Source organism: Mauremys reevesii, linkage group 6 (genome assembly GCF_016161935.1).
Source record: "Mauremys reevesii isolate NIE-2019 linkage group 6, ASM1616193v1, whole genome shotgun sequence".
Taxonomy (NCBI): Eukaryota; Metazoa; Chordata; order Testudines; family Geoemydidae; genus Mauremys; species Mauremys reevesii.
Genome location: NC_052628.1, coordinates 21,011,617 through 21,029,996, shown reverse-complemented (window position 1 = coordinate 21,029,996; position 18,380 = coordinate 21,011,617). Strand labels below are relative to the sequence as shown.

The following is an 18,380-nucleotide window of genomic DNA, read 5'->3' as shown; positions in this document are numbered from 1 at the left end:
AACTTTTCACACTTGCTATCTGGTCACCCTATAGGGACCCGATGCAGGAATTACTGAGTGAAATGCTTTGGCCTATGTTAAACAGGAGATCAGATTAGGCAATCATCATGGTCCCTTCTGGCCCTAAAATCTATGTATCTATAAAAAGGTCTAACTTCACACAAACAAGAACGGACCAAAAAATTCATTTTTTGAAAGAGGTACTCCTAAAGTGTTTACCTTTGTGTCTTCTTTTACTTCACTTTCTTCTATATTGGTTGATTCTGTCATTTCTTTCACATCAGGGTCTTTAATGCCATGCATCAACTGAATATGTTTTTCTAACATCAGCCGCTTAGTAAAAGTGCGTCTTGAATCCGGGCAATGCCTGTTTAAGTGCAAAGCAGACATATATATGGTCAAACGTTTACCTTTTTTTATAAACAATCTTTTTTTTTTAAGACAGATATGAAGTAGTCCACTATATCCAGGCACCATTGCAATTTGTTAAAGAAAATGCCAATGTTTTTCTAACCAAGTTTGTATACATAAGTATTAAAAAGTAAACAGAATTACCAAATACACTATTAATTACAAATATTTGAGCAAATTAACCTCTCTCTCTTGCTGTGGATATCTCTGATGTAACATCCTAGAAGCTGACATACTGGGAGACAAAGTGAAAACTGAAGTATCTGAGCTCTTTCCCCCCCTATTCTTCTGTTCACATCACCAGTGGCTAAAATCAGACACACTCACTCTTCATCTCCCCTCCCCAATCCAAGCTTCACCTGGGCAGCAAACATCTCCTCTACAGTCTGAAATTGGATTCCAAATATCATTTGTTTTACTAGTGCCTAGGGAGTATTATTTATAGACCAGGACCCCACTGAGCTAGGCACTGTAGAAACTTTTCAGTCTGACCTCATCCCCGGATTCTTCTAAGTCTCTGGACTTGATTCACCTCCCTCTTTGAACCAAGCATCCCTTCATAGCTCCATTTCCACTTCACTGGTGCCTGCTGTTCTTGGCATGCATCCAGGTTGGCCAAGAGAGCAATCTTATCTCCCCATCTGGCTTGCTCCCTCAGCTGGAGGTGGTTGTGAGATTGGATATTATTTAACATACCCCAAGTGATGTTTGGGTTGGGGATGGGGGTATTGTAGAATGGTTCCTGGAAGGGGTGTGCCCAGAAGAGAACAGGGGAAAGAGATATATGCCAATATTCTCTTTCAAAATCTCTCTCTTTTCAGGAATTAACATTTTCTATGATAACTAGATTGCTAATTCAAAAAGGACAATATTCTTTATGATACAAGCAGATGATTCTGATATTAAAATGAACATACACACATTGTTTTCTTTTAAAGGCGATGTAAGTCAAAATAGGAGCTCTTGATGCTCATCACGTGACGAATGGAACAAATGGAACAGTGGCCAACCAGATCATATAATGAGTGACTAATGCAACTTGATACTACTTAGTAGGTCAGCTGAAATCAGCCTGAAATAGATTTAAGAGTATGGCAGATCTTGCCCAATAACCAAAGAGGTGACATACCCATTACTATGCGAATTATTTTAAGTCCGTAAAGCAATATGCTAGATCAATGGTTCTCAACCTTTCCAGACTACTGTACCCCTTTCAGGAGTCTGATTTATCTTGCATATCCCAAGTTTCACCTCACTTAAAAACAACTTGCTTACAAAATCAGACACATAAATACAAAAGTGTCACAGCACACTATTAATGAAAAATTGCTTGTTTTCTCATTTTTACCATATAATTATAAAATAAATCAATTGGAATATAAATATTGTGCTTACATTTCTGTATGTAGTATATACAGCAGCATAAACAAGTCATTGTCTGTATGAAATTTTAGTTTGTACCTGACTTTGCTAGTGCTTTTTATGTAGCCTGTGGTAAAACTAGGCAAATATCTAGATGAGTTGATGTACCCCCTCTGAGTACCCCCAGGAGTACACATATACCTGGTTGAGTACCACTGTGCTATATTATACATAAGTGGGACAGTCTGAATACTCCGGTTGTCATTCAAATTCAGATTGATCCATGCATTCATATAATAAGTTAACTGATCTAACTGAATTAATTAGATGTTTGGTTTTGCATAAACAAGAAGTGCAGATAAACTGACAACAGCCTCTACTTTTCTCTTTACCTTTGGCTCCACTGATCTTAAAGAACATTAAAAGTAGAACTTACGAGCAGGTATAAACTTTCCTAATGCCTTTGTGTTTGATACGATTGTGGCGACATAGACTATGGGATGAACTGAAAGATTTGTCACATTGTCGACAAGGATGTTTCTTCATTTGCTTTAAAGAAGGGAAAAAGAATAAAATATTAACTAGCAAGGTAATCAAAGACAGCAGACATTTTCAATCTTTTAAAAATAACCAAGTAAGGTTACTTACCAAGATCTTTTATTCTTTGAGGACACTGTAGGAGTCACTGGTCCCAGAACAATTTCTAAACTGTGTGACCATTAAGAGGCATGCACACACCTACCAGCATTGTAAATTGTAATTAAAAAAGAAATGCCCTTGCCCCCTTTTCAATTCTTCTCTGCCACCAAAGACGGAGGGGAAAAAGGGAGGATCGGTTTGAATTTACATAGGCAATGTTTTCAGATAACTCCAGTTACTTTTAAATAACCCTTTCTCCACTGCCAAATTGCTTCTGCAGATCTTCGCTCTGGTAGATTAGCAAGCAGCAGACAACTGCAGGAGGAAGGATGAGGGATAATTGAAAATAGACTGAAGCACTGCTCTGCCAAATTTGATGTGTGGTGATTTCATCTCCCAACACTGACTCACAGGAAAGATCCCTGAAAAGGCATGCAGAAAGAGGGGCGATAGCATGGCATTCCATTGTAGGACATAAGCCTTCTTCATAATTTCGAGGATCTAATGGTTTTATATTATAGACTACCATGTGGAAGGAGGTGGGAAAAACAACCCCAAAAAGGAAGGAAATAAGCAGAACAATTTATGTCAGTTCATTCTGAGCTCTCAAGAGATTTTTTTCAAAACTGTATTTGCTTGAAATAGATGCAGCTGCAGGTGCCAGCATAAAAGCCCTCTATTGTGTTATGTTTCTCTAAAAGAGAAAAGATTAATGGAATCATCTGTAGTGATGGTACTCCTCGTGAGAATGGCCAGAGGGTCTCTAACATCACTTGTCTACAATTTTTGAGAAGTCGTCTGCTTCAGAGATAAAATGTGATATTTATTATGTATTTTGATGTGCTGAATTCAAATATGACAATTAAAACAACTGATTGGCTACTGTTTCTAAGATATTTAAGTTTTTACATTTGATGTCTATGTATATTGTGTAGATAGTAGAGTTTTAATCATAAATTGTAAACCTAGGTCTTTTCATGTGTTTATGGTTGCTTTAAATGATAATATTTCACCTGTCCTGTTTATGTAACACTTTAAAAATCAGCAAAAGGGTTATCTAACTAAAATTTATTATGAAACAAAAGGCAAAAAACTATTACGTACATAGTTTAGTCCTATTCAGTGTCTACTCGGCGCTTCTTGGCTTGTCTCTTGTATTCATTAAATGGAGCATCTCTTGTCACTGTCCAGCAATAGTCTGCAAGCATTGATGGGTTCCATTTGCCCTGATAGCGTTTCTCCATTGTTGCAATGTCCTGGTGAAATCGCTCGCCGTGCTCGTCGCTCACTGCTCCACAGTTCGGTGGAAAAAAATCTAGATGAGAGTGCAAAAAATGTATCTTTAGTGACATGTTGCAACCAAGGCTTTTGTATGCCTTGAGGAGGTTTTCCACCAACAACCTGTAGTTGTCTGCCTTGTTGTTTCCGAGAAAATTTATTGCCACTAACTGGAAGGCTTTCCATGCCGTCTTTTCCTTGCCACGCAGTGCATGGTCAAATGCATCATCTTGAAGAAGTTCACGAATCTGAGGACCAACAAAGACACCTTCCTTTATCTTAGATTCACTTAACCTTGGAAATTTTCCATAGAGGTACTTGAAAGCTGCTTGTGTTTTGTCAATGGCCTTGACAAAGTTCTTCATCAGACCCAGCTTGATGTGTAAGGGTGGTAACAAAATCTTCCTTGATTCAACAAGTGGTAGATGCTGAACACTTTTCCTCCCAGGCTCCAATGACTGTCGGAGTGGCCAATCTTTCTTCATGTAGTGGGAATCTCTTGCACGACTATCCCATTCGCAGAGAAAACAGCAGTACTTTGTGTATCCAGTCTGCAGACCAAGCAAGAGAACAACAACCTTCAAATCGCCACAAAGCTGCCACTGATGTTGGTCATAGTTTATGCACCTCAAAAGTTGTTTCATGTTGTCATAGGTTTCCTTCATATGGACTGCATGACCAACTGGAATTGATGGCAAAACATTGCCATTATGCAGTAAAACAGCTTTAAGACTCCGATGAATCAATGAACAGTCTCCACCCATCTGGATCGTGAACGATGTTGAGGGCTGCCATCACACCATCAATGTTGTTGCAGGCTACAAGATCACCTTCCATGAAGAAGAATGGGACAAGATCCTTTTGAGGGTCACGGAACATGGAAACCCTAACATCACCTGCCAGGATACTCCACTGCTGTAGTCTGGAGCCCAACAGCTCTGCCTTACTCCTGAGTAGTTCCAAATCCCTGACAAGGTCATTCAGTTCACCTTGTGTTATGAGGTGTGGTTCAGAGGAGGAGGATGGGAGAAAATGTGGGTCCTGTGACATTGATGGTTCAAGACCAGAAGTTTCATCCTCTTCCTCGTCTGACTCAAGTGAGAATGCTTCTGGTGCATCAGGAACTGGCAGTCCTTCTCCGTGGGGTACTGGGCGTATAGCTGATGGAATGTTTGGATAATGCACAGTCCACTTTTTCTTCTTTGACACACCTTTCCCAACTGGAGGCACCATGCAGAAGTAACAATTGCTGGTATGATCTGTTGGCTCTCTCCAAATCATTGGCATTGCAAAAGGCATAGATTTCCTTTTCCTGTTCAACCACTGGCAAAGATTTGTTGCACAAGTGTTGCAGCATATGTGTGGGGCCCACCTCTTGTCCTGATCTCCAGTTTTGCAGCCAAAATAAAGGTGATAGGCTTTCTTAACCATAGTGGTTATAGTGTGCTTTTGTGATGCAAAAGTCACTTCACCACAAACATAGCAGAAGTTATCTGCACTGTTCACACAAGTACGAGGCATCTCTGCTCACTTTGGCTAAACAGAAATGTGTCCCTTTGCAAAATCAAACACTGACAAATAAGAGAGCACGACACTGTATGATTTCTAGAGCTGATATAGGGCAATTTGTTCAGCAGAGTGATGTAAGCTTCGTTATGATTGCATCATCCATGACTTCTAGGAATAACATGATGCAATTCATATCATGTATGACGCAATACCAGCTTCAGATTGCATCATTCATTGTTTTGCCTAAAAAGCAAGTACTGTCCAAACCCAGTCCTAGATTTATTCATAGATCCAGTCAAAGATGTATTTTAGTCCTTTCTGGTTTAAATTGAGATCCCTTCCCTTTATAACTCACTTATCCTCCGCTATTCCCAAGTCAAGGGTCATATATACTGACCCAATAGCATATCTTGAAAACTAGAGCCAATCAACAATTTTAAGCATCATTTTTGTTCTCAGTGACCCAGAATTAGTAAAGTTTGACGACAATTATTTCAAAAGCATTTTGGCTGTAGAGCAGTGTATCCAAAGAACACTTCTTCCCACTTATGGGCTGCAAAAGCTCAAAGAACAAGCCATTGTTAATGTCCCCTGTAACTGATTTAGCATATCACCAATCCAAGAACTCAGCCAGTCAGTCCCTTAAATAGCAGGTCTATCACCTTGAGCTTGCAGGAAAGACACTGCTCATTCATTGCACACTCAGAAGACTAGAAGGTTTACAATTAGAAGTTTATCTTCACAGCCATAATTTAATTTTATTGACAGCTTAAACACTTCAGAAATTGACAAGTTAGTCCCTCACTGGAACAGAGGATTGAAAGAAAAAGCCCAAAGAAAGCTAACAGATCTAATGGATCACTTTGACTTAGATGAGCCTTCAGCTGAGCTAATTAGAACCAGGCTCCTGGTTCACTCAAATTATCCCCACCCTACTAGGAGACTCTTAGATCCAAGGACTCTCTGGGTCTGAATATGCAACAGATCTGAAAGAACTGGGTTGGACCCTAGATAGGAGCACTGAGCCCACAGAAGGAAATCCAGATCACTCAGACACTGAGCTGAAGTGCTCTGATTTGAGGATGGCTTATACTTGCCATTCAGGTTCAAGTGAGAGGATGGCACTGAGACATAATCTGATCCAGAGTCTGCCTGGTGCCTAGAAGGAGAAATATCTGCTATCTAGGATCATTTCTTCCTTTTCTGACAGAGACCACACCTTTCCTCCAGAGTGACTCAAACTTCCTCTCCTTCCTCTTTTTCTCACGGGTACTGGCCAGGTAAATCAGAGTCTTCCAGTATTCCACTTGGGACTTCTGAGCCGAGTTCTTGGATCAGTGCTTGGGAACTAGGCTCCAGAGGTGAAACCATCTATTCCTATCCAACAGATTCAAAGGAATGAGCAGTAAGGACTTTTCCAGGAGGATGACATTCAGTTTCTGGCTCCATTCATTCCTATCCCCTGAAGCCAAATGGCCCCTACATAAATGCCAACTCTTAAACAACTCTCAAACCCATATGTTGATCTCATATAGGCATTTCAATATGATAGGAGGTACATGTCTTGAATGGAGAGCACTTGTGTAGATCTGCCCAACCTAACTTAAAATCCCCAAACAACCCTAAATCCTAACTTTACAACAGGCTGAGGACAAAAGGGAATGTTTCCATATTGCTTGTGCTGCCAAATATAAGAGGAATTGAAGATGATTTTAGGGACAATTATTTCATCTCTATAGTTTCGAATGCCAGATTGTCAGCTGGTGTGCACATCCTCCCTAATGGTCACACTGCTTAGGAATGGCCGAAGGACCTTTGACAGATAATGGAGAAAATATATCAAATGGGGTTAATCCTAAATTAGAAGTTTTTTACAGACACAGTCCTGTCTGACCCCAACTTCCATTTTATATTTAATCTTTAAAATAATGACTCCTTAAGCCAGTTGAAAAAATTTTTAAACCATTTTCTCCTGTGATATTGCAAAATTATTAGTCCCATTTTAGGGATTAAGACCCTGTTCAGCAAGGTATTTAAATATCTGCCTAACTTTAAGCATGTAAGGAGCCCCACTGAAGCTTATGGGACTACTCTCATGCTTACAGTTAAGCACTCCATAATTGCCCTGTTCTGGTCATTCCGCCTGAAGCAGCTGGCATTGGCCACTGTTGGAAGACAGGATACTGGGCTAGATGGACCATTGGTCAGACCCAGTATGGCTGTTCTTATGTTTTTTAAGTACCATGCTTCTTCAGGGTATAAATCCCTTGTACACGTTTCTAAAAGAAAAGACATTTGGAGGGACATGAGCTGAAGACAGTCTGAAACCACATTTTTAGAATATATAAATCCCTGTGGTATGCTTTAAAGTTCAGCAAGAGCTATGGATGGCTACTTCTCATATCATGGTGAAGCCACTAATGTGTTATATGGGCCATCCAATAACGTTATACCACATTACACCCCCATGTATTCTCTTTACTCAGCCTATTTCAGAGGAAAAAAAGCTTTTTTCTGAGAATTTAATTGTTTTTATTGGTACTATTTTTCATACCCTCCACCTGTAAAGCCAGGCATCGTTAGTACCATGAATCCAACTATACAGGCCTCCCTGGGAGAGAAAAACAACAAATACATTTTTGAAAAATGGGAAATTCATTTACATTGTTTCACAAAAATTTAGTCTTTTTTCTGTGCTGACATTTTGAAGGAAAAAAACGTAATTACAATTTTGAATTTTGGAATTTTTCAGCAAGTCCTACAGATTTTAGAAATCTGTAAAAACTACCTAAAAATAGTTTTCTATACATGATAATATCATGGTTTTATATCTCAGGACTGCTAGACCTAGAAGGAAGGGACATGTCTCGTTGGGAAGCTAGAATTCTCTCCTTTTCCAAATATACAGAGAGAAAATTCCGTATATATATTTCCACATAAAGCTCCTATATCTAGCCCTCTTTGGACATGAGCTATGAATCTGACACTAGTGCAACACAGAGTAATGGCTACTTGCACTGCAGGCCATTATAATTTTCAGGAATTTCCACAACGGGGGAAAAAAGGAAACATTTCTCTAGCATATTTTGTTTCTTTTGTAAATGTCTGTTACAAGCTGTTCTGATGTTTGAAATGTCAGTAGAACAAGTCAGAAAATGTTGGTAACTTTGAAGAAGAAGAAGAGATTGTGCACTTGTGCAGTAATTGTGGATCTGCGAAAAGTATATCCCTATGGATGATCCACTTCATGTGTGTATGCACCTCTCGAGCCCTTGATCAGAGATTTTCCATTAACTGTGTCTGTTCAGCCCGCACATGCTCCTTATATCTTATTGTGTTGGACACTGAGGCTATATGGGGATGTGCAGGCAAACTGCCCTCAGGTCCTTCTCCACCCAAACGTTCCATAGAGAACAGTCCAAAGCAGAGGGGAAGGAGGGCAGGTAGTGGAGCACCCAAGGAGGACACATCTTGAGAAACTGCAGTTACTGCACAAGATGAGTAATCTTTTTTTCTTTAAGTAGGGTCCCTATGGGTGCTTCACTTCAGATGACTTCCAAGCAGTATTCCCAGAGAGAAGAGGAAATTTTGGAACTGAGTCCAGAATTGAAGACAGTACTTCATTACCAAGTGCCACATCGGATCTAGTGGCATGGATCAAAGTGTAACGTTTAGAAAATGTATATAATGAAGCCCATGTTGCAGCCCTAATATCTCAGATTCTGACACATTCCTAAGTAATGTTGTGGATGTTGCTTGTGATCTGGTAGAATGCGTTATCCCCCTTTGCAGGGGGTGAATGTCCACAGTACCAAAACTAGTGATAATACACCCAGATATCTATCTTGATAGATACATGATCTGTGCACAGAGACTATCTGTGAAAGAGATTAACAATCTAGGTGACATTTCAAAATTGTTTGGTCCTATCTAAATATAAAGCCAACCCCCTTCTAATATCCAAGACATGAGAACAGGTCACATGCAAAGAGCTACACAGTTTTGGAAAAAAACACTGATAGATGAATGGATTGTTAAGGTGGAACTCCAACAGTACCCTTAGGTAAAAATTTAGGGTGTGGACATAAATATACTTTTATGCTTGAAGACCTTAAAGATCAAGGCTCCAATCTCTCTGATCCTACAGGCTGACATGATGGCTATTAAAAAGGCTTCCTCCGCAGATAAATGAGCAGTGAACAGGTTGCCATTGGTTCAAATGGAGGTCTCATAAGGTAACTGATTATGAGGTTGAGGTCTTAGGTTGGGGTGGGAGGAATGGCATAGTATTTGAGAGGTAGTTTCTACCTGGTAAATTATGTTTTTTATTGCCCCTGGAAAAACTAGTTAGTCCCAGTTTGCGAGATTTTCTATTTAAAAAATTGCTTCATTTATATTTAATATTAGTTACATATTCATAATGGGATTACATAAAGCAGTAGATTCAGAGATTAATTTTGGGATGTAGAAAGCCAGGACTTTGGTTCGTCTGTTACAGACAGGTCCTTAGTGTATCTGAACTCTTGTGGTATCAAGTAGGAGAATGGTACTGACATGGTACTGAGGATGCAGTGGCCAAAGCTTACGGTGGAGGAGAACCCTAACAATGCAGGCATCAATGGTGTTTGGAGCCATTGCTTGCTTGGTTCCGAGGGTGCTGAATGGGTAGTGACGGAGGTACTGATGGAGGGCTGAGCCCAGTGGTGTCAGTTTGGAATGTTTACACATGCTCTCCCTGTGCTGTGGCCCTTTTGGAGCCATGTCTCTCCTTCAAGCTCTGGGACTTTCCAGCTCCACCAGTACTGGAGGAGGAGTCCTTCGACTCAACAATACTAAGCTGAGAGGTTGAGGCTTTGGAGACCGTAAATCTCGAAGAGGACCTGGGTTTTTTTGGAGCTGGCTTCTTAAGATGAGAGTCTGCACTCCTCTTTTTAGAAATCTTAGCTGAAGCCTCCAAAATCTTCCTTTTTCTAAGGGGAAGTGTTCACCAAGATTGAAGGAGTGCTCGATCTGTCCAGAGACAGATTTACAGAAGGTTTTTCTAACCTGATTCAAAAGCTGTCAAAGAGAGTGATCCATCCTCAACAGTCTGAGTTTAATCTCCTTTTCCTTCCTTAACCTGGATTTGAGAGCCAGGCAGAAGCTTCACTTCTGGGAGATATGGCACTCACCCAAGCAATGGACACACTTACAGTGGCTATCGATAACAGGTAGAGCCTCTCGGCAGGAGAGGCAGAGTATGAAACTTGACGAGCCAGGCATGCCCTGCCTGGAGAATGAGGCTCCCCGAGGGGAGGGAGAGGAACAAAACAATCCTTTCATTACATATCTCTAACTAAAACTATCACTAATAACTAACCTATACTAACTAAACAAACAACGATAGTAAAAAAGTGTATACAAGATAGCAGAGGCACGTTCAAGGCGGACCCGCTCAAGCTCTATCTCAGGCCAAGGTGGCTGAGAAATAACTGACAGGGGTTCAACCACGCATCCCTGTATATTCTCGGTGTCTGGCATGAGGAAGCTTTCGGAGATTGTGAAGGCCAAATGGACACTGCTAAGGGAAAATCTCTGATCAAAGGCTCAAGAGGCACATGGGCACCTGAAGAGGAGCAATCATAGGGACACTACTCGAAGAAGAAAAATAGGGTTTTTATGGTGGATTTTTTTTCTATTTGTTGACTAGCTCTAAATGTTATTAGACCTAGAAAAGACAGTCAAAGATGCATGAGGAATGCAACATAGGTCTGTAATTTACAAATAACCATACTCATCTGGCCAAATGAAAACAAAAAAATTTATGTCCTCTGGAACCAAACTGTTAAAGAAGTGTGAGGGGAAAGGAATGGGAAGAGAATCCAAAATCTGTTTAGCTGACTCAGAAAAATTTCATAGGAACTTTTTTCAGTCATTCCATCTGTTCTTGAACAACCTTTTGTATTCAGTAAATAACCCTACAATTAACTGAGGGCGATGAGAGTCTTTCAGTAGAAACTTAAAAAGCTAAGCAACATAAAAAGAAAAAGGAAATGGATACAAAAACAGGGAAGAAGAAAATAGAGCACAAAATGAAATAATCAGAAAAGTTATCACTATTTATAAAGATCTATTGAATTTGAAAAAAATAACTGTTTCTATTTTAGTATTAATTCATTTAATTTGGAAGCTACAATAATTTACCTTTCCATGCTCCTTCCTCATGTGGGATATGTACACATCTCTCTGAGTGAAGAGTCGATCGCATTCCCAGCACGTCCAGCCAGGGTTGGTTACTTTTTTGGGCTCTGCTTTCTTTACAGGAGAGGGAGATTTCTTCTCCAGCTTTTCTGTTCCGTTGATGGATTTTGTATCCTCTTTGTTGTGACTGGCTGAGTTTTGAGTTGTGGGTTTAGTGCTCAGGAGCAAATTTATACCCAAGTTTGGTGGCCCCTCAACACTTTTCAATGTTCCATGCATAGACTAAAATATAAAAAATAAAAATGTTACAAAAGTGTTTGTGGCTAAAATGTAAAAAAGTTATCCAACTAAAGGCTTTACTTCTTTCTATCCCTCATGATATAAATCTATTTATCAGATCACTTGTAATATAAGGACACTCAAAACAATGTTTAAATAAAAACAAGGTTGTAATACAAACAAGCAACATAAAAATGTGTGAGTGAGAGTTTAACTTGCTTTGGGGGGAGGGCTTTCTTAAAAGGCCTTCTTTATCCTGATTAACTCTAATTTTTCATTTTACTTGCACAATAAAGTGGAACAGTCTTCCCTAATGTGGACCACCTGATCTATAGTCTAGCTTATGGTTTCCTGTAAAGATGTTTGCATTGACAGAGTTTGGGCAGCAATACTGGGAAAGAGATACAAGTAAAGACGGCTTGTGAAAGATTAGATAACTCAGTTAATAATCCCTTTCAACCATGAATTTGCCAGTCAGGAGATAACCTTCACATATGAAAGTCTTGCCTTCCAATTGCCAGTGTTCTCATGGTCTCTTACTCTGTCCATTACCTTTGCCTTGCTGGCTTGCATGTCCAGCCACTCTGAATATAATCATCCTATCTTATAGCTGGGCTGAGCAAGTTGTCCCAGCAGCCAAAACCATTCAATATGTTGTTGAACCAGAGGAAACTGATACTGGGATATAAATCTGATACTTTAGCAAAACCAAACTATCTCAGTATTAGGCTCTTCTTTGTAGGATAACCAGATGATTCCCATTGACTGTTTGCCAGGTACTTCGCAAATGTCATACTCAGCTGTGCTGTGGGACAGAACTGTCTTTCTGTTTAAGTGGTCTCTACAGAAATTAATGCCATTTACTTTCAAAACCAAAATGTTTCATTAAAAACTGTGACTAAAAAGATAAGGTGCTTTCACTTCACCCATTTGACATCCAAAAAGAAGAAAGGTTAACTCTTTTCAGCATGTCTAAATAAGGTACTAGCTAATATAATTAAATCTATTCCCACTAACAAGTTGACAAAAACTCTATGAAAGATAATGAAAAAAAGACACAATTTCTGGGGTGTGGAGGAAAGGTGTAACAATGGTTGCTCATTTTGAAGTATTCTGCACATTTTTAACTTAAGATAATGTTAGCTATCAGAGTCAAATGTTTTATTCTGTACATACCATATTCTTTACATACCAAAAAAACTACATTAAAAGAACATTAAAATTGCAAAGTCAAGCACTTAAAAGGCTGCCCAGGCAAGCTTAATTCACCCCTCTTATTTGTATCCATTATGAAACAGTCTTTAATTACATGATCACACATTTTTTTTCCAGAGTACCCCACCCTCAACGAAATGGCTGTAAGAATTTTTAATGTGAACAAAACAACGTATCATTTCCCCAATGTTGTTCTCAAGAATAGCTAAATCATTTTCAATGAAATTAAAAACCAGCCTGAGGCATACAAGATTTCAGCCCGAACAGTAAATATAGCAAAGTGATAAGCAACTAAAAACAGGGCCTTATAATGGAAAGAGTTAAGCAATCTTAACTATAGGTGTAGCTATCAACTCTACCTCTGCCTTAAAATCAATTGGTTTCAAATATTGAAACAAACAATACATATATAACTATATATGCATATGTGTGTATATGCCACTATTTATTCCCGTTTAGAACTGAAGAAGCTGCACACATCACAAAGGGGATGCCTTCAGTAAGTTGCTAAGGGAAGTATATCCCCTTGCTTGATGGTTGAGCAAGAAAATGATGCAAGAGTTAGATATGAATGCAAATAAAGGTCTAGTTTAACAAACATTACTGCAGGTCAATAATAAGGAAAGTATCAACAAGATTATGAAATAAATTCTCACAGAAAATGTGTCACAGGTCTTAAAATGGGCGCTAACAGAGGTTTAGAACACTGAAAATACCTTGTCCTCACTTCTCAGAACATCTTTTGTCATCCCATACATTTGACAAACATGCTATTTTCCCTCATTTTCAACTATAGGATAAAGTCACCTAAGAGCAGTTACATAACCTGAAGACAGATGTATGAGAGCGCATGCAATGGTCAGGAGGTAATCATGCACCACAGGGGCCTTGTCTGGTACAATACTTGAAACCAGTTTTTCTGGAATACAAATTGCCATACTGGGATCCAGTTGTTTATGACATCATATTCGCAGCAGAAAACCCAGGAATTTAAAGAAAAAATAATTTCTAATCTCCTCCCCTATCTGGGTGTAGATGAGAAAGAACTTTAGGGTATATTGTGTGTTTTTAAAAGAGCTGGTTTCTCAGAATTGCTGTTCTTGCCTTCAGCGCAAATCTCAGCTACTTCCCAGGTAGTAAGTGCCATAGCTCAGGCTGAAATTCAACGTGCTGATTTCAGCAAAGACTAGGAGTCTGATTCTCCACTGCCCTGCACCTTGTTAAGTCATTTATGTCAGTGTAAAGAAAATGCAAAGTGGATGTCAAATGCCACTATTCTGGTTCACATCACTTTACAATGGCGTATGATGACACGTGGTACAGGGCAATGATGAATCACACTCTTGTGGTTTAAGGAATCTAAGAGTTCCTAAGGCCTCCAGTGCTTTAAAAACAAGGTAAAGCAATATATTTAAAATAAATGGCTAACCAGTTGCAGCTGGGGGGTGGGGTGGGGTGTTATTGTCTCTTAATAACACAGGTTGGGAGGATAACAGCCAGAGTTCTCCAATAAATCATCTTCTTGTGTAAATATAGTTATGAGATAATTCTGTTAAATTTGACCTTCTAAGGGTATATATATTTCTGCATCCATACAAGTAGCACAATGCTTCTCTTATCAGTGAGTTCTGAGTACAGAAAGCTTGATTCTGTAATGAGCTTAGTACCATCAACTCCCAACTGACTTCAACGAGAGCTGATGATACTTAGCACACACTGTAGGAGATGCCAACACTTAGCAGGATTGGGTGCATAAATCTCATTTTTATAATATATCATCTTGTATGCAGTACACACAGTCACTGGCACTATATAAAATACTAATGTTCACACAGAGAAATCGAGTTAGTGACTAGAACATATAGATTCTATATTTTAACTGCTTAGAGATATTAACTGCAAATTACTCTTTAGGAATAACTACCACCTATTGCTTTTAGTAGTTTTCTCATAATTATGTGCTTTTCTGAGATGATTTTGTGTTAGGCTTTAAACATGACAAATGCTGTATAAGAATTCAAATGAAAGGAGATGCCCACACACCTTGATATGATCCATCATAAGTTGCTTCTGTGCATATAAAAGAGAACAGTCTGGACACTTGAAAACAGACACCTTCTGGTTTTCAATGTGTTGATCAAAGTGGCGATACAGCAAGGGTTGCAGGGTAAACACAGTGTCACACATGGAACATTTATATATTATTCTAAAAACAGAAGAAGTTCAGTAAATAAAAGTCAGTCATCCTGATCACTTATCTGCAGGAATCACTGTTAAATTTCTTTTCATCACAGATGAGACCAAATGTATGTATACATGAACATATTGGTCTGTTGTGGAAAATCAAAAATGAAAATGATACAACTAATTTAAGAATAATCCTCAAAATGGAAAGTAAAGCAGCACTCAAGAAAAACAGTATTAAAATCCAAAACCAATGACACATTTACACCTATTTACAACCGTTATACATATAACCAGTAAACGCTTCTGACAAGATTTTCCCAACATATATATCTTTAGATCTTTAATTCACATTTATAACAAAAGGGTTGTTGGTCTACCTGACTTTGGAATTCAAAGGCACTAACTTGAATGGGTTATTGATTTGATCAAAAGTGTTACCATGTTAAGTCAGGTTCACTTTTGGCTTAGATGTGTCTTCTCAACTTCTTGAACTATTAGTCCAATCCTTCCAGTCTCTTTGAAGCTGAAATTTCACTGGAAGGCAGCCTTTCTATTTGGCAATTTAAATTTTTTCATCAGCTACCTATTTCAAAGCATTGTACAGAAATAACCAAAGCACAGCTTCTAGTAGTGCTGATGGAGGACTGCTGGAAACAGCAAAAGCCAACTGTGCAATTTTAATAGCAAGTGTATCAACTTCCTTCCTGTATTACAATATTCTCATAAAGATGTTAACTAGCAACAAAAGTACATTATGAGTCAGCTGATGATTAGGTAATGCATAAATTCATCCAGACTTTATAAAAAGGCTGGTGAAGAATCTAAGATAGTAATTAACAAGGACCAAAACAGGCTGAATTAGTAAAGGACACTGTAACAAGCAGTCTCTGAAAGCGAGTTAAAATGACAGCATAATAATGCTTCCTAAAATTAAGGAAAAATTATGAATTAATCTTGAAATGGGTATAATTTCAGCAGAATTCTGACTCTGTCAAGCTCCCCACCAATAAGTAATAAACCAGAATGAAACTAGGATGTGCTAATGAAATGGAGAGATCACGTCAGTTCACAGAGAGGGTAACCCTCTGATCTAAGTGAAAGAACTAATACTACATAATAATGGTTTGAGGCTGGTTGCATTTTGCCAATGATTCTGCAAACAACGTGGAATGTTATGCACTGGTTTTCTTTTCATGATTTTTTGTTTGTTTGCCTATTATCATGTTTGGCTCTCTATAAGAAGTTATTTTAATTTTTAAATAAAAATGCACTGTCAAGACTGGTAGGTCCAAAATGTATCCTCTTTTTTATATATATGTTTATAAAGCCCATGTAATTCCCTTTATTTCTTCAGAACTGTTGTAATTTTCTTTAGAAAAAGGAAACAAAGAAAATGGCAGCTGAAAGGGAAAAATAACATAGAAGCATAGGAATTGCCATATTTGATCAGACCAGCGGTCCGACTAACCTAGTATCCACTGACTGTGGCAGTAGCACCCACTTTATAGAAAAGTGTGAGTATCTAGAGTCCTCTGACATTTTCTCATCATCAGCATTTCTAAAATTTACTTTTTAAATGTTAATCATAATTTTCCAATGTTAAGAAATATTCAGCTGAATCATACTGGTACTGGTTGTACTTTGTCCCTAAACTACTGGAAGAGCTAACTCTGTTAAAGGGAAATCCTCAACTCAGTGCCCCGTCAGAGCACCTGAATGGAATGCTGGAGAGAGATGCAGAGCAAAGGAATCTTCCCCCGACCACAGAGCTATTTTGGACATGTACCATGCGCATCACTTAACCCCTAAGCATTCAGTAGCACCTGTGCCCATAATGCATCTATAGGGGACGGGGAGAACCCAAGGGTTCACATGGCAATGTGTTCACCTTCCACCATTTGGCACACTGAGAGCTGCTGTGTAGCTCTATACTTTATAGGGGGTGCACACTCCCAATGATGGCCTGGCTCAGCAGGAATGCAACAGTTTAAAATGGTAATATTTTATTCACAGCATTCTTCATTTTTATGTGAGAATATAAAGAGCTACTCACTAGCAAGAGTATTTGTAATTTTCATTTATTCATGCATTTTGTAAAGAAGACGTGTACTTCCATCAATAATAACAGATGGCATGTGACTCATCTCTGTTTTACAAAGCTAATTAATAATTATAACCAGGTTTGGAAACTGAGGCACGGGAAGGTTAAGAGACTTGAACAAGGTTACACACCACGGCACTGACCCTCCAAACAATTGTCACCCATGGCAGCACACTAGACAGAACACTAGAATCCTGACTTCTGATACCCATCACTACCCACTTGATTACACTGCTAGAAACTAAGAAGAGAATAAAATGACATCATTCTGATTCTATACAGTTTGAGTGAGAAAATGGCAGCAGTGGAAAGAACTCAAAGTTAATATCCTTACTCTGACTATAAACATATATTTCAAATAAAACCGTGTACATTATAAATCAGAAAAACCTCGTAGGTCATCTAGGGTACAGTTCCACAGCCAATGACTTGAGTGGAAACTGTTTCAGGCCCCTAATCTATAAATTTGCAACTACTGGATTTTTATTATTGTCAAATGGTGGAATATTATGTTAGTACTTTTTAATTTGCTTTGCTTTGTGATCTTTTCATTGTATTTAAAGTAAATTAATCCTTGAGTAATCACTGCATGCGTAATGAAGCAACACAGTGCTCATTAGCAAAACCAGCTAATACTGATAAGAGAAAATAAATCTGCTATTGAGACTATTACACCTCTTTAAAAATATCAGATTCTTAATATTCACATTTTAAATAAACATTTAAGTTAAAGTTGCTCTGCTTTCGCAGAAGGTCAAAATCTTCCCGATAGGAGTCCAAATTCCCAAGTCATCTATTTTCAAAATAAACTCAACTAATTTAAATTGATACACATATTCTGTATGGTATGCTGTATCATGGTAGACACATGGATCCAATTCATTACAAAATATTTCTTTCAGCCACATTTTCAAAGTTAGGTATATATACAACTGAGCACATACATTTGTGAATCAAACAAATAATGTGAGTCAATACCAAATGTGTCTAGCTAAGGCCCTGATCAAACAAAGTACTAAAGCATGTGTTTACGGGCTATGCTCGATCAGGATCTAAATTACTGTAGCCCCAATTCAACAAAATACTGAAACACATGCCTTAGTTAAAGCTCATGAGTAGTCTAGTTGAGGTCAGTGAATTGGGGCCTATATGCATGCACATGCTAAATATTTCCTCACAAATATTATGTACCAACAACTGTATGTGGGAAATGACCTTA

General features: G+C 38.5%; 1 protein-coding gene across 8 annotated transcripts in view; it reads right to left on the bottom strand.

Moving 5' to 3' along the window:
- Window positions 1–18,380, bottom strand: part of ZNF532 (zinc finger protein 532) — an 85,043-nt gene that overhangs the window by 4,061 nt on the left and 62,602 nt on the right. For all 8 annotated transcript variants that reach the window (XM_039545501.1, XM_039545507.1, XM_039545508.1 and 5 more), the window contains 4 exons: window positions 14,917–15,079; window positions 11,383–11,661; window positions 2,210–2,322; window positions 220–367 (listed from right to left, as the gene is read on the bottom strand). In XM_039545501.1, the coding sequence (XP_039401435.1) occupies window positions 220–367; window positions 2,210–2,322; window positions 11,383–11,661; window positions 14,917–15,079 (703 nt within the window). The remainder of the gene's footprint in view (window positions 1–219; window positions 368–2,209; window positions 2,323–11,382; window positions 11,662–14,916; window positions 15,080–18,380) is intronic.